The sequence below is a fragment of the Mesocricetus auratus genome, unplaced genomic scaffold, assembly GCF_017639785.1.
Source record: "Mesocricetus auratus isolate SY011 unplaced genomic scaffold, BCM_Maur_2.0 Super-Scaffold_4256, whole genome shotgun sequence".
In the NCBI taxonomy this organism is placed as follows: Eukaryota; Metazoa; Chordata; class Mammalia; order Rodentia; family Cricetidae; genus Mesocricetus; species Mesocricetus auratus.
The window spans coordinates 19,885,160-19,901,198 of record NW_024429182.1 but is presented as its reverse complement, the minus strand read 5'-3'; the positions used below and the strand labels follow the sequence as shown (position 1 = coordinate 19,901,198).

Below are 16,039 nucleotides of genomic sequence, written 5' to 3'. Positions count from 1 at the left end.
CAGACCTTCCCAGCAAGCATATAATATCTATGTAAACAAGACAGCGGGGCAGCTGCTCTCTCCCACCATGCACGGGCCATCTATGGACACACGGACCAACTGACACAGAAGACAGCCATTCTACAAAGGAGTTCAGTCTCAACACACATCACCGTATCGATAATAATATCAAATTTTATAGCAGTTGCATTGTTTTGTATGTTATTAGTCACCACTAACTCAGACACAGAAACTATTTTTTGTAATTTTATTAATTTTTATGAGTAAGGGTGTTCTGTCTACATGTATGTATGTGCATTACATACATGTGTGGTGTCCTTGGAGGCCATAGATGGTTGTGAGTCACCATGCAGGAGCTGGGACTCAAACCTGGGTCCTCTGGAAGAGCAGTCAATGCTCTTACTGCCCACCCACAGGATAACCTATGTGTACCAGCAAACACAGCCAAAAGAAATTTCTAATCAGAAGCTCACGGTGACAAGAAAAGGGAAGGGGCTTTAAACATTAGCTCTTGTGCCCTCGTTCAAGGCAATTGCTCCTGGCATACGATCATATCGCAATAGAGACCAGGAGGGTGGTGAACACAACAAATATTAGTTCCAGCCAGACAGGGAGACATGGTTTTCATTGCTATGGAGGAGCCTGCTGGTGGCATTTTAAAACAGTGCCCAAAGGTTAAGTGTGGCATCCGGAGCTGTGATCTAAGCCCTCCGGAGGCCAAAGCAGAAGGATAGCTGAGAATTCCACAGCAGCCTTGGCTATCCAGTACTGTCTCAAAAAAATGAATAAAAATAAAGTAAAATGGTACCCAATTGCTATGCTAAACAGATGCCACTGGGGGATGGGGATAGCGTACTTAACCTAGTTGTTTTGCTCTAAAATGGCAATAATATTTATGATATCCATGACACTGTCTCCTTTGCATGGAAAAAAATGAACTTACAATGGGAAAAAATGTCGCTGTTGGTGTAAGAAAATTTGTGTGGGGTGGTGTTTTACATCTTGTCTGGAGGGTGAGTAAAGAGGTCTGAGGTGGGTGTGCTGCAGGCATCCTCTAGAGTTTGACTTTAAGACGGGGTGACAGGACATTTGTGCAGAAAGTCCCTTCTGGCCAGATCTCCGGGCATATAAGGCAGGTGGAAAGAAGCCCCCTCCGACCGGGTGCTACAGGCTGCCTGGCTGCTGGATGTGGGACTACCTGACCAGCTCCCAATCCCAGAAGGGGCATCCCAGCCCTGTGCAGGAGCTGAGGACCAGACCGGGAGGAAGCTAAGCTGGATCTGCTGCCTGCCCCTGAGGTGGGCCTGCCTATTGTAAGGATGCGTTTCCAAGGCAACACTGGAGGAGAGGCACTTAGCACTTTATTTTTTACATCTGGTAATTTGGGTCTGCAGAGGCAGGTTTGGCCATTTCCGCCCGCAGATTCAACATCATTTTCTGAAGAGCCAATTTGTTCAGTAGGCAATTTATCTGCAGCAACTAAGTACTGTATTCCTCAGAAAAGCTCTGGGAGGGCAGGGATGGGGGCTGGGGCTTCCTGGGGAAGCAGGCTAGTGAGGGTGTGAGGAGTGACCTCTGCTCTGGAGGGATTCGGGTATGCTAAGTGGTAAGGGCATCTGTAACCAGAGCATGAGATACATGGTGGGTTCCCTCCTTACAGTGGCCAGCCAGTGAGAGTTGTGCAAGGTAGGACCCCAGGAGGGGTGACCAGGATGCGGGTCCACCTTTGTCACTTCAGCTGTACCATGGGGCCAATCACAGCCTCTAGAGACTTCTTCAGCTTAAAGTGGAGGGGGTCCGTGGAGATTTAAGAGTCTTGGATGCCCCCAATCATTCCCTGACACTGCCGTGACATGTACTCTTGGCTACAGGTTTCCAGTGTGTGGAAAAACACTCCTGGCCACTTGCTAGAGCAGTATAAGCTACACTGGGGGCCAGCCCAAGTCCAGGCTCTCCCCCGTGAGCCTGTGTTGTCTGGTGCCTGCTGTTCCAAGGGTGCCCTGCTCGCACCTCTTCCAGGTGAGGAGGGGCCTCGAGGACCTGTGAGTATAATTTGGAGCACAGGTCTGTTCCCTCTACCCAACCTCATCTCCAGCACAGGGAGACTTGGATACTGGGCCCATTGGCATCCCTAACCCTCGGATGCTGGGTCCATTGACATCCCCAACCCTCAGATGCTGGGCCCATTGGCATCCTCAACCCTTGGATGCTGGGCCCATTGACATCCCCAACCCTTGGATGCTGGCCCATTGGCATCCCTAACCCTCGGATGCTGGGTCCATTGACATCCCCAACCCTTGGATGCTGGGCCCATTGGCATCCTCAACCCTTGGATGCTGGGCCCATTGACATCCCCAACCCTTGGATGCTGGGCCCATTGGCATCCCCAACCCTCGGATGCTGGGCCAATTGGCATCCCCAACCCTCGGATGCTGGGCCAATTGGCATCCCCAACCCTCGGATGCTGGGCCCACCAGCACTCTCCAACCCCACCTCAGTCTCCATGAGCACTCACGTGAAGCCAGCATCCTCGCCCTCCTGGGTTTGGCAGGTTCCCCCATTTCCACATGGGTTGCTGGAACAGCTGTCCAGGGACACCTCACAGTCTCGGCCCTAGAGGGAAAGCCAGGGATGAGGACTCCAGGGAGAAACAAGGAGGTGGTATGAACTAAGAAACAGCCCTCAGTCTCTGCTTGTCTATCACAGGGGTGCCTATTCATCCTTCCATTCACTCATTCATCAACATACATCCATTCATCCACAGGTTAGGTCACTGGCGACAGGGTCACTCACTTGCCCGTTCTGAGCTAGGCCAGCAAACAACATGGCCGGTCTTGCAGGGCCTTGCAGCAGGCAGAACTCTTCCTCCAGCTTCAGCCTCCACTCACCTTGTAGCCACTGGGACAGGTACACCTGTACACCTCAAGAGGGTCATTGTGGCAGGTGCCCTGGTTCTGGCATGGGCTGGACAAGCAGGGATCACACTTGGCCTGGACTGCCAGGCTGGGAGGACCTGTGGGAACAGGGACAGCATTAGCAAGGGGCATGTGGAAGCATGGTGCTCCGCCCCGAGAAGCCCAGTCCCGTGGAGGAATACCCTCCTCCCAGGAGACATGCCTTCACCGTGAGTGTGAGGGTCATGCTGCATCAGCCAGCTCTGCCCCACTTTCCAACTGTGGAACCCACTTTACCACAGGGCCCCCGGCAGCCCCTGATTCACACGGAGCTGTGAGAACTATGTGAATGGATGTGCAGTGTTCAATAGGTAGAAACTGTATACATAGTGGTCAGGGCCACCCTAAGAGTGAGCAAGTAGGGAAGTTGTGATTTCTGACCTCTCCTGACTCTGCCGCCCATACCCCCAGAGGCAATCACCCCAGCTACAGTCTGCTCAGCAGAGAGGGAGCTGTGTGCCCGGGCTTGGCTCTGCAGGGAAGCCACATGGGGAGAGTCCATATATATGCCTCGAGGTTCTTCCTCTCCAAGTCTAAAGCAGGGAGAGCCTCCCCCACTACCTCCAGGCTGTGCAGGTCCCTCTCCAGACCTTGCTCACAGGGAAAACAGGGGAGTCTGGCAGCAAATGTACACCTGTGTACCAACCCTGAGAGACACCAAGCTTTCACAAGAGAGCAGAGGGAAATCTGGCCACTCAACTCAGGCTCCCCCAGGGTGCTCTTTCCGGAAGAGGTGACATCAGTTCTGATGAAGAGGCATGCACTTGAACAGAAATTAAAAAACAAAGCAAAGCAAAACAAAACAAAAAAAAACCTTTTCCATGACAGAAGGCTGCTGGAGGGACTTCCAGACACAGATCTGTTGTTCCTTGACCCAGTATTGGTGCCTGAGTGAACTCAGCTAGTGAACATCATCAGGCTCTTTTCTATGCTGGTGTACTTTTCTGGATGTTGTTATATTTTAGTTAAAAAGAATACATTGGAAAAAATACAACTTGTACCACTCTGTCAGCTAGTAAATGCCAAGCGTGTATTAGCACAGATCAGCTTGCTCCTAATAACCACTACAGAGTGGGCCCCTGGAACTATCACTGCTGTGACAGCTTCCTGCACACTGGGTGGCCTGGGCCTCCTCATTAACCTACAGCTGTCAGTTTCATTTCCTATGGTGGCCTCTGAGCTTGCAGAGGGCAAGGGCCATGCTCCTGTGTCCCTAGGGTCCTCCCCTAGCTCCCCCTGCACACAAAGCTGAACCCAGGCAGCCACTCAGCCACCTGTCTTTGCTCTGAAAACTTCTGCAGGGCCTCGGGGGCTTGATCAGTCAGCCAGCCAGTCACTCATTGCCTGAACAAGTCTTTGTAGATGCTGGAGGTCAGGAGCCTCAGCCCCACCGCCAGCCATGCCCTGACTCTGTGTTCTGCAAATATCAAGAAAACACCAGCTAGTCGCCTGGGCCCATCAGGGACAGAGTAGAGTTTCAGCTAGTTGTCCAGCACAATGCCTATCTAAAGGAAGTCTGGGTGCCCTGTATTGCCAGGAGCCTGGGAGCTTGGAAAATGCTATTTTTGTTTTTCTTATGTAACCACGGGTAAGAATCTAAGCCCTAATGGACGGGGATTTTTCTGCCCGTTTTGTTTGTTGGATATCAAGACTAGAAGGCAGTCATGCTAACAAGCAGAACCTCATTTTTATCCATTGACTCACCCACTAGTGGGACCCAGGGACCCAGGAGTATCTGGAAGACCCTACCAGGTTTGGACAAGTACTGTAGTCCCTGGTACCCAGAACCCCTTCTCTCATGCTCCTGGGCTCACCTTGGCATTCGAACTTCTTGGCAGGTGTGGTAAGCAGAAGTTTGCCCTCCATGTCAGGGGGTCCGGCACAGCGGGCAATGCCAGGCTCCTTGTAGCCAGTCTTCACCCAGCTGGACAGCCATCGGAGGCGGCAGTCACAATACAGGGGGTTGGCACCAATGGCTCTGGGACAGGCAGCAGAAAAAATGGGCATCCCAAGTTCAGAAGCTTTGAGCCAGTGAGCACACAGAGATGCGGGTTACCCACAAGCCCCTGCTTTAATCACTCCATATGCATCATCTTACTTGGTCCTCACTATGCCTCTCTCCATTTTCTGCATACAGAGACAGACTTAGAAAGACTGAGTAATTGTCCTAGACCAAAGGGACGGAGGAATCTGGGTTTGGAACCCATTCTGCCAGCTACAGGGAAACGCTCTGTACTCAGAGCCTCCGTCCACAGGCATGAAGGAGAAGCGGCCAGCATTTACCCCTGCAGAGCAATGACTGCTGCTCCTGCCTTCTTCACCCAGTGCTCTCATTAACCCCACATACTAGCTCTCTGCATCTTTAAGATGCGGTGCTGAGCATAGCATGGAATAAGGAATTTCCCTCAGGCCACACGGCAGCTAAGGGCAGCCTCTGGGTCTAAACACTGAACTGCCTGTCTGAGAAGCCCAGCCACTTTTGTTTCCTTTTTATTTTTAATTAAGTAAAGACCACATGCATGCATTCTTACTTGCAAGCTTTCTCAAATGCTGCAGAACACAGCGAGTGCTAAGTGCCATGGAGACACACACACACACACACACACACACACACACACTTTTTTGTTTTGTTTTTTGGAGACTGGGTTTCACTATGTAGCCTTGGCTGTCCTAGAACTCATTATGTAGAATAATATAGTGGGCTTGGACGCATAAAAATCTGCCTGTCTCTGCCTCCTAAGTACAGAGATTAAAGACATGTCACCATGCCCAGCAACTTAAGTTTTTTAAAAAATAATTTATTATTATTTTATGTGCATTGGTGTTTTGCCTATAGGGATGTCCATGTGAGGGAGCCAGATTCCCTAGAATGGAGTTACAAGCGGTTGTGTGCCGCTATGTGGGTTCTGGGAACTGAGTTCAGGACCTCTGGAAGAGCAGCCAGTGCCCCTAACCTGTAAACCATCCCCCCAGCCACATATATTCTAGTGTTACGGATGAGAAAAAAGGCATAACTCCAATCCTAGGTGCAATTGTCTTGTGGAAGTTTCTCCTACGGACACATCTACAGATGCATATAAAGACACCTGTGTGACAAGCTCCTGCTATGGTCTAAGTCTCTCTTCCAAACGTGTGTTGAGACTTTTACCAGTCCAGTGTTGGAAGATGGCCCTTTAAAACAGGTAATCTGTGCTGGTTCCCCAGAACTGGGTCAGCTGTCATAGGAGTGGATGCCGGGTACAAAGGCTCTGTCTGGCCTCATTGCCACCCTGTCATGTGAATGTTCAGCCTGCTTCTGCTGTGTCATCCCTGTGCTCCCGGGCTTCCAGGCTGCAGAAGCAGGATGAGACTAACCTCCTCGCATAATCATGTGTCCAGTCTGTAGCTGCAGAAAACAAACCAGGACCTGGAAACTGCCACTGATCATCGGCAAGTAACTGGTTAAATAAACTACGCTATGTTCACAGTATGTCACTATCCTCCACAGAGGCACAAGGTGGCACAGACACCAAGCTCATGTGCGTGTGGCCTTCCAGCCCTTTCCCCCATGGATACGTAAGGTTCCTATCTGCAGTGTACCACATCCAAACAGCTTGTTCTTGACACTAGCCAGTATGCCTTGGAAACCTTCCAGGACAGCATATAGGAATCGGCCTCGTTTTGCCAAAGTGCTTTGCAGTGTCTCCAGGAAGAACAGATACCCTGCGGTTTAATGAGCAGTTTCCCTGTTGCTGGGCTCTCTGGCAGCTGAGATGGCTGTGAACACTCTTTTACACATGGCTTTGTGAGGTGTGAGCATCCCTGTAGAACAGATGCCTATGGAATCCAGGTGACAGAAGACGCGGGTATCAAATGATCGCGCTGCCCCCAGGAGGCTGTGTCGGCTCCCATAGCCGGCAGTCCAGGGCCGTGCCTGCGCTCTCACACCTGAGTCCACCTGAGTACTGCCAGCTGCCCGGCCCTGTACCAATCCCGTAGCAAGTTCCCCATGCACAGCGAGAGGCATGAAGACAGGGTGTGAATCTAATGGAACGAAGGGGCCAGAGTTCTTCCTTTCATAAATAGAAGATCAGCGCCCAGAGCTCATCCATATCAACCATTTTAAAGCCTCAAGGCTGTGTGAGGTTAGCGACAGGGGGAGCGTTCATCGGGTCACCGGAGACCCAGCCACTTCCCACCTGTTCTGGACTGCAGAGGAAGTGACCCCAGGATGGGCGCAGACTGATAGCCGCACGAGGCTGTGGCTCTGAACGGGAATCTCCCAGAATAGCACAGCTGACGCCGTGTGACCTTATAAAACAGGCTGAGCAAGACTTGGACTCCAGTCTGCCACAGCTGCTCCCTGCCCCGGCTGACCTTGGGCTGTTCCCCTAACATCTCTGGGGTTTGCTTTATGATTCAATAAAGAGCCTGCGATCAAGAGGGGGAGAGAGACAAGCGCAGATAACCTGGAATGGGCGCCGAGGGACTAACGCAGCTCGGGAAGGAGGGCAGGTGCAACCTTGATGTGTATTTAATTTTCTGTCCTCGTGTGCTGACAGCATCCATCCTGGCTAATGGGATGAGCAAGACAGAATCATCTTCCCCCATCAGCACCAGAGCCTCTCAGACACAGAGGAAGGTCAGAGTCAGACTCCAATGCGTAAAAACAGACTTCTCAAGATTACAGGAACACAGATATCATGGTATATTTAAAATACTTACTTTAAATTATATTTTATATAAAGTAAGTATAAAAATATACTTGTTTTTAATATTATTTTTCAAATTATCAAAATGTACAATATAGAATAATTATGGCACTTAAAAACTTAACGTAGAATTTATAGTGAACTACAAGGAGTATAGACCAGTCAGGAGCATGATAGTTGGAGAGAAGCACTCAAAGAATCTAAGGTCAAAAGAAAAAAAAGAATCTAAGGTCGTCCTGAGTGCAGGGCTCTTGATGTGACTGAGAGCTTTACAAACTCCCACCCTGGCACAGGGGTCCACTGCCACCATCAGCAATGCTGCACCTCCGACGTAAATGTCCTTTCCCAATCCATTTCTAAAGACTGCAGGGCCAAAGTCTCCTAAGAGCCACTCAAACCCATCCTGGCTTTGTCCTGCATGTGTGGCTACTTGTTCCTGTCCTGGTAGATGTCAGTACCTCATGCAACACTCCAAGCTTCCACTTGCCCAAGGCTGGGTTTTCGCAGCTGAGGACCACTGTCCTTGTTTTTGGTAGTTCTTACAGCTCCCTTTCTCCCAGGGGTCATCTTGCCCAATGGAAGCTAATGTAAACAACTTACACATTTTTTCTTTTTGGTTGAGACAAGGTTTCTCTGTGTGGCCCTAGTTGTACCAGGACTCTCTCTCTGTAGAACAGACTGACCTCAAACTTAGAGATCCACCTGCTTCTGCCTGCGTGCTGGGATTAAAGATGTGCGCCACCACACCACAGCAAAATTTATACATTTTAATCAAGAGCTTTTTTAAAAAATTAGGAGGCTGAGGTAGGAAGATCAAGAAAGGTCAGTGTGGTGTGATTGGGCTGTGTGGTGTGATTCTGTCTCAAAATATTAATTAACTAATTAGTCAGAAAGTTTAAAGTAAAGACGACAGAGACCCATTGGGGAGTGGAGAACGGGTAGGGCCAAGGGAGACATAGTTGGGTAAGGCATCAGCCCGGCCCTCATGGATCCCAAAACTGTGGCGGGGAACACCCCCCAGTGAGGTTATAAATAGCTCCATGTTGTTGGTCTCTGGTGTAACTGGGGCACACTGTACCAGTAGCTGTCTCGTCTGCTCATGCCAAGCTTCTATTAATGGAGCCTAGCCTGAAACAGCCTCTCCTGGTCTGAAGCCAGAATAATTCTCAAACTGCAAACCCCTGCACCTGAACCCCACCCCTGCCCAGCCCACTCAGGGGTTAATGTGCGCTACTGTCATCCTCGGGTCCCAGAGGCTGCAAAAGTGGTTCCTTGAGGACAGGAGCCACCGACTTCAGAGCTGGACCAGACACTAGCTAACACCAAAGGCACAAGCTGGGCCAGTCAGTATTAACTGGGGGAAGCCTGCCAAGCACACGGAGAGGGTACAAACCCTCAGTGTAAAGGGATGCAGGAAGATAAGCATCATCCATCCTAAAATAGAATCAGCTTCATTTTAGCGAATTCCCTTCCAGTCTGCCTGTGGTCCTTCTTCCTTTCAATGAGACAAGGACCCCGTAGGCAGCCCAGGCTGACCTAAAACTTGCTGTCTTCCCGGGTACTGGGATTACAGGTGTATACTACTATGCATGGCACCACCAATCCTTATGTGCATATTTGTATCACATTAATTACTCTGCATGTTATCAAATAGTAAATTACAGTGCCATAATTGTTATTAACTACTTTCTTTTTGGTCCTATGAGCATGGCATGATGTAATTAATCATTTCTATTAAACTTTCACACCTACTTCTCAGTGAACATTGGAATATGGCTTTCTAGCCTATAGAAGAATAAAGGCAGCAGATGCAAGTTTCTAACAATGAAGGGCAACACTGAGGAACTGTAGCCATGAGCTCTAATAGGGGCATGCAAGCTTTTGACACCGGGCTGCGGATTAGAGCTGGTATGTATCTGCTGATGGATAAGCAGGAGATGCTATGGTTTGGATCTTGAATGTCCTCTCAAAACTCACGTGTTAAAACTCTTAGATTCCAGCCTTTGGCACTGCTGACAATTAGTAGAGCCTGTAGGCTGTGGGATCTGAGGGAAGGCATTAGATCATTGAGGAGGTGCCTTGCAAGAGAATATCTGGACCCTGGCCTCTCCTCTTCCTTTCTTCCCAGCTGTCATGAAGTCAACCACTTCCTCAACCACACATTCCCGTCATGATGCGCAACCTGGCCACCAGTCCAAAAGCACCGTAGTTCTCCAACAACAGACGGAAGTCCCTGAACTTGGGAGATAAAACAAAAGTTTCTTCTTTTGGAGCTGATCATCTGAGTGTTGCAGAATATTTGTTTAACTATGTAAAGATGTGCTTCACTTGTTTATGTAAAGATATGCTGCTGTTTGATCTTGCCTGCCTAAGGCACCAGATTGGGCTAATAAAAAGCTGAATGGCAAGCTGGGCGTTGGTGGCACACACCTTTAATCCCAGCACTCAGGACACTCAGGAGGCAGAGGCAGGTGGATCTCTGTGAGTTCGAGGCCAGCCTGGTCTACAGAGCAGCCTCCAAAACAATACAGAGAAATCCTGCCTCAAAAAACCAAAAAAAAAAAAAAAAAAAAAAGCTGAATGGCCAATAACGAGGGAGGAGGTATAGGCAGGAGGTATATGGGTAAGGAAAGTAGAAGGAGGAATTTAGGCTGGCATGGGGGAGAAAGAAAAAGATGCCAGGGGCCAGACAGACAGACAGACATGGAGGAAATAGGAAAGTAGGACATGAAAGGTAAAAAGCCCCAAGGTAAAATGTAGATGAATAAAAACAGCTCAAATTAAGTTAAAAGAGCTTGTGGGACAAGTCTAAGCTAAGGCCAAGCAGTCATAATTAATCACAAGTCTCTGTGTCTTTATTTGGGAGTTGGTTGGTGGCCCAAAGGCAATTCCAACTACATCTGGGGTATTTTGCTATGATAACAGAAAACTGACTAACATTAGTGAATAGGTGGCTGGCAGATGATCTTAACTGATTGATTTCTTATGTAATATATCTGGCCTCAGGTTTGATATCACTGTTTTCCCCCAAAGACAGCTATGGGATCAAACTTGGTTTTCACAGCATTGGGTTTGTTTGTTTAGAACATGTGCTGTCTGAACCTGGAAGAGAAAGTGGGGAATAGCCTTGAACTCATTGGCTCAGGAAAATACTTTCAGAACAGAGTACCATTAACACAGACACCGAAACCAACAATTAATAAATGAGACCTAATGAAACTGAAAATCTTCTATAAGGCAAGGGACACTGTCATTCAGACAAAGCTGCAGCCTACAGAATAGGAAAAAGACTTTACCAGCCACATATCCAATAGAAGGGTAATATCCAAAATACATAAAACAGATTCTCAGTAAAGGAAACTCGAAAAGCTGAGAAACTCTTAAAGAAATGCAAATCAAAACTACTTTGAGACTTCATCTTACACCTGGGAGGATGGCTAAGATCAATAAAACAAGTGACAGCTCATGCTGGTGAGTATGTGGAGTACAGGAAACACTGTTCCATTGCTGGTAGGGGTGCAAATTTACACAGCCACTCTGGAAATCCAGACGGCAGTTCCTCAAGAAGATGGGAATCAGTCTACCTGAGGATTCACTTATACCACTCTTGGGCATATACTCAAAGGATGCTTCATCCTATTACAAGGACACTTGCTCAGTCATGTTATTGCTGCTCAATTTATAATGGTCAGAAACTGGAAACAACCTAGATATTCCTCAATAGATGAATAGAGAAACAAAATGCAGTACATTTACACAATGACATACTACTCAGTCATTTAAAAAATGAAATAATGAAATTCATAGGTAAATGAATGGAACTAGAAAAATCATTCTGAGTGAGGTAAACCAGACCCAGAAAAACAAATATGGTATGTATTCTCTTATAAGGGGATACCACCTGTTATGTCAGTGATGATCAAGCTACAATTTGTAGACCCACCCACAGAGTTAAGGTATAGAGTGAGGGACTGGCAGTGGATACAGATAGATCTCCCTAGGAAATGGAAACAGAATAGGTAGTTAGGGATGGGGGAGACAGACTGGAATGGGAGATTCAGGTTGGGGTAAGGAGGAAAGAAGGGCACAAGAGAGGGAACCGGGGAGAGATAGTTAAAATTAAGGGCCACTTGAGGGGTCATAAAGAAACCTAACATAGTAGAAACTTCCTAAAATATATACATATGTGAATGTGTTGCCTATTTTAAGATCATGCTGACTTTGCAGATTAAAATGGGAAAGACAATTCTCAGAACTGGGGACATCTAAGAAGACTGACTTAACTTCAAGAGAAACACTGCCAATACCAAGGCTCTCTGATCTAAGTATGCCTTACCCACTAAGGCCCTGGGTGTGGAGGGGATTCAGAGGAAAAAGAGTCAAAGCGTTCTAACTACAGCACATGTGGCCACAGTCTACATGCATGTCATAACTAAGGGTACCAAGAAATGCCAGGAAGGTGTCTTTTCTGCACTGTCCCAACCTCCAGGGTGAGGACAACACTGCCTCAACCCTGGTCTTACCTATCTCTTCATTGTTTTATATACAATACATGAAATACATACTTGGTCATCTGTACCATATTCAGTGTACAAATCAAAAATACTGACTGCATTTCCAGCCCTGGGCAACCATCTCGACTACCCACTTCCAAAGCATTTGCATCACCCCAAACAGAAGTTCTGCACTCTGAGATATTAATCCCCATTTGTTTGTCTATTTGTGTATCTGCGCATGCCTGTGGAGGCCAGAGGACACCCTTGGGTGTCGTTACTCAGGTCCCACACACTTTTTCTTTGAGGCAGAGTCTCTCACTGGCCTGGAAGTCACCAAATAGGCAAGGCTGGCCATCTGGCTGGTGAGCCCCAGGGATCTGCCTGTCTCTGCCTCCCAGGTCCAGGATTAGTACATGCTATTATGCCCACCTTTTTTAAAAAAAAAAAAGATTTATTTATTTGTTATGAATACAACATCCTGCCTCCATGTATGTCTGCACATACCAGAAGAGGGCGCCAGATCTCATTACAGATGGTTGTGAGCCACCATGTGGTTGCTGGGAATTGAACTCAGGACCTCTGGAAGAGCAGTCAGTGCTCTTAACCTCTAAGCCATCTCTCCAGCCCATGCCCAGCTGTTTATGAGGGTTCTGGTGGTCAAACTGAGGTATCCATGCTTGTATGGCAAGTGCTTTACTGCCTGAGTCATCTTTCCCAGCCTTAGCCTACTTTTTTAAAGAATCATCATGCCACTGCCAGTTAGAGGGTTTGGGAAGCAATTCTATGCCATTCTACCTCTTTAGGAAATAGATTTCAGAACCTCCTCTCATGGCGTGAAGCAGTGGATGTATTGTGGGAATAGCCTAAGCGCGTGGGCACTGGGGCAGCTTTGGGCAAGCATCTTCCTTTCCCTAGCCCTAGTTCTTTTCGTGTGAGATGAGGAAACACTACCCATGTTGTGGGATCATCATGGGAGGGAGTGTCCCACTGGCAGATGTCAGGTTCAGCAATCAATAAATGTTTGCTACCACCTGCTAATGACCTGCTCTCCCTCACTGTCCTTGTGGACCACTGAGTATGTAAGAGGCCATAAAGGTGACTAGGGAAAACTCACAAACTCAATGTCAGGATAAAGGCAACATGTTCTGATGGCCTGAGGGGTTGGATCTCCCTCAGACTCCAAGTTCTGCTTAGAAAGAGGCCCAGGGAATTGGGCTGGCATTACTTACAGGTGAGACAGGGATGTTACGTCTGCAAAGATGCCCTCTTGAAGGGTGGAGACATCATTGCCATGCAAAGACCTGGGGAAAGAAAAGACTACTAGAACCCAGTCCAGTGAGAGGGAGGGATGCCTGGTGGAAGGGCTTCCTAGTCCCTGCTGAATGGACATACCAAGGGTGTCTGCTGGTGAGTAGCCCCAGGAAGGAAAAGGGGAGCCCTTAGAGTCCAGGTAGGCCAGCTGTGTCCCCACACTACGGGAAGACTCTGAGTTTGCCATTTAAACAACTCAAACATCGAGTTTATATCATAAATAAGACATGTAGACACACAGGCCCTCCCTCCTGGCCAGGAGACAGAGGCCAAGTAGGCTATTTGTAAGGAGATTAGCATAGCCAGGTACAATGTCACCTTGGTTCTGTTGGCGTCAGGAGCCACCGTAACAGACACAACAGAATGTTTTCGCCAGCAAACACTTTCAATACGATCAGAAGTCTCTTGTACAAACAAAGGACACCTTTATCTCAGGCACCCCTTCCCTCTCACACACTTATACCCAAACTCAACTTGGGGTGAGGTCACCTCTTCTCTTAGATCATTTCCCACTTGGAACTTATCTTCTATAAAGTTTGAATGAGAGTATTCTGGGCTCCCATCATTGGACAGAGCATTGTCCCTTCTGGGGCTACAGACCTGGGAATATTTCTGCTCACTAGGGGGAGGGAGCAGGCCGTGGGTAATGGGAGAGATTTTCTGGAAGAATGAGTTGGGAGAGACTTACAGCAGGCGCAGGGAACGGAGGCCCTGGAAGGCCAGAGGAGGGATGCACTGGAGGGCATTGTAGCTGAGGATCCTGCAGGAAGGAAGGGAGGAAGGAAGGAGGAAGCTATGCAGAGATGAAGGACCACTCCCACCCCATCCTGTAGGTGAGCAAGTGGAGGCTTTGAGGCCACTCCCCACCCCAGGGCCATGTCATTAAGTTAGTCAATAACATTTGTGTTAGGACTGTGTTTTTAGAGCCCACAGCTAACCCACTAACTCAAAAAATTCCAAATAAATGAACCCACCAGGAGCAGATGGGCAGATTAACGAGGGAACTGACTCTGTGGTAGACATGTACAATGGACAGAGTGCCATTGGCAGCATCAGGGAAGGAATGCGAACATATGGAAGGATGTTGGAGTAATTGTGCTAAGTGGCAGAAACCAAACAAAACTGGACCGTGAATCTATTTAAATAAAACTCTAAACATACAGCCTAATCTGGGGCCCAGTTCTGGCTAACCTCGAGCGTGTGACAATCTTCCTGCCTCGTTATGGAAGTGTGTCATCACTCTTGACTATCAGCTTCTACACTTTGATGTAGGCTACTGTGGAATATTAATATATGCAAGTAGAATTATGTATAAGAAAGATCCAAGTGAAGTGAACATTCCGTAGCAAGGGAGGAACACCACCTTCCTTGTGGCTACTGAGGTTAGTCCCAAGTTTGTCAAACTCAGCCCTGTTCACAGTTCTGGGCTATGGGGCTGTCCTAGGTGCTGAGGGAAGGTTGTGGCCTCCCTGGCCTCTGCCCACTCCATGCTAGCAGCATTCTCCCCCCCTCCCTGAAATGTAACAACTATGCATCTTCAGACATAGCCAAATGCCCCTGGAGCTCAGGATCTAGGGTTTGAAATACCACTCTAAGTGGGGATGACCTTCACGTCCAGGCTCACTGAAGCCCTACCATAGGTTGTCATGAAGATGGGAAAAGGGGATGAGCTGATCCATAGACACAGGTGGGGACCCAGACAGGTCCTTACTGACCTTTGCTTATTCTCTGGTCTTAAAGGCTGGCTAAGCCAGACCCTTTGCTGGGTACTGGCCCTGAGGCTTGATCTAAGTGACACCTGGGGAAGGCCTTGGTTCCCAGTGGATGATGTGTAACCCAAGGGGGTGGGGGAGAATGAGATGTAGTCTTAGCCACCAGACAAGTATAAAGGATGCTGGCTAATGCCCGTGACCAATGGCCAGCTTGGGATATTATGATAGCCAGCATGGGGTGACTTAGGACAAAGGCACAACATCTTCAGAGGGTCTGTTCTCACAACAGTCCAAGCTGAACACAGCTCACACCCACCGATAGAGTGGACAAGGGAAGTGCAGTACAGGCTCACGGGGAACAAGACATAACTATGAACATGGCTAAAACCCCACAGGGACTGATCACAGGGACACAGTGACGCTAGGCATAAAAGTCTCCCAAATGATTCAATCCATGTAGGGCTTAAACTGAGAAAAAATGAAGGATGTTGTTTAGAATTTTGTGTGCAGATGGATGTACTACAGAGAGAAATCAAGGAATCAGTCACCATCAATGAGAACAAGAGCTACCTTGGGATGGAGGAAAAGGACTAAGAAGGAGCTATGGGGCTTTGGGCTGCTAACACTGTTTTATTTTTGCTTAGGTGTCTATATGTGTGCTGGTTAGGCTTTTGTTTGTTTGTTTGTTTTTGTCAACTTGCCACAAGCTAGGTTGATATGGGAGGAAGAGCGTCAATGGAGAAAATGCCTCCATCAGATTGGCATGTAAGCAAGTCTGTGGAACATTTTCTTTATCAATGATTAGTGTGGAGGAACCCAGCCAACTGTGAGTAGTGCCACTCCTGGGTGAGCAGTCCTGGGAGATATAAGGGGTA

At 48.2% G+C, this 16,039-nt stretch overlaps 1 protein-coding gene across 1 annotated transcript in view; it reads right to left on the bottom strand.

Moving 5' to 3' along the window:
• Positions 1-16,039, bottom strand: part of Slit1 (slit guidance ligand 1) — a 150,556-nt gene that overhangs the window by 14,317 nt on the left and 120,200 nt on the right. Inside the window, 5 exon segments of the mRNA XM_005063601.4 lie at positions 2,516-2,613; positions 2,889-3,013; positions 4,769-4,932; positions 13,371-13,442; positions 14,141-14,212. Of these exon segments, the coding sequence (XP_005063658.2) occupies positions 2,516-2,613; positions 2,889-3,013; positions 4,769-4,932; positions 13,371-13,442; positions 14,141-14,212 (531 nt within the window).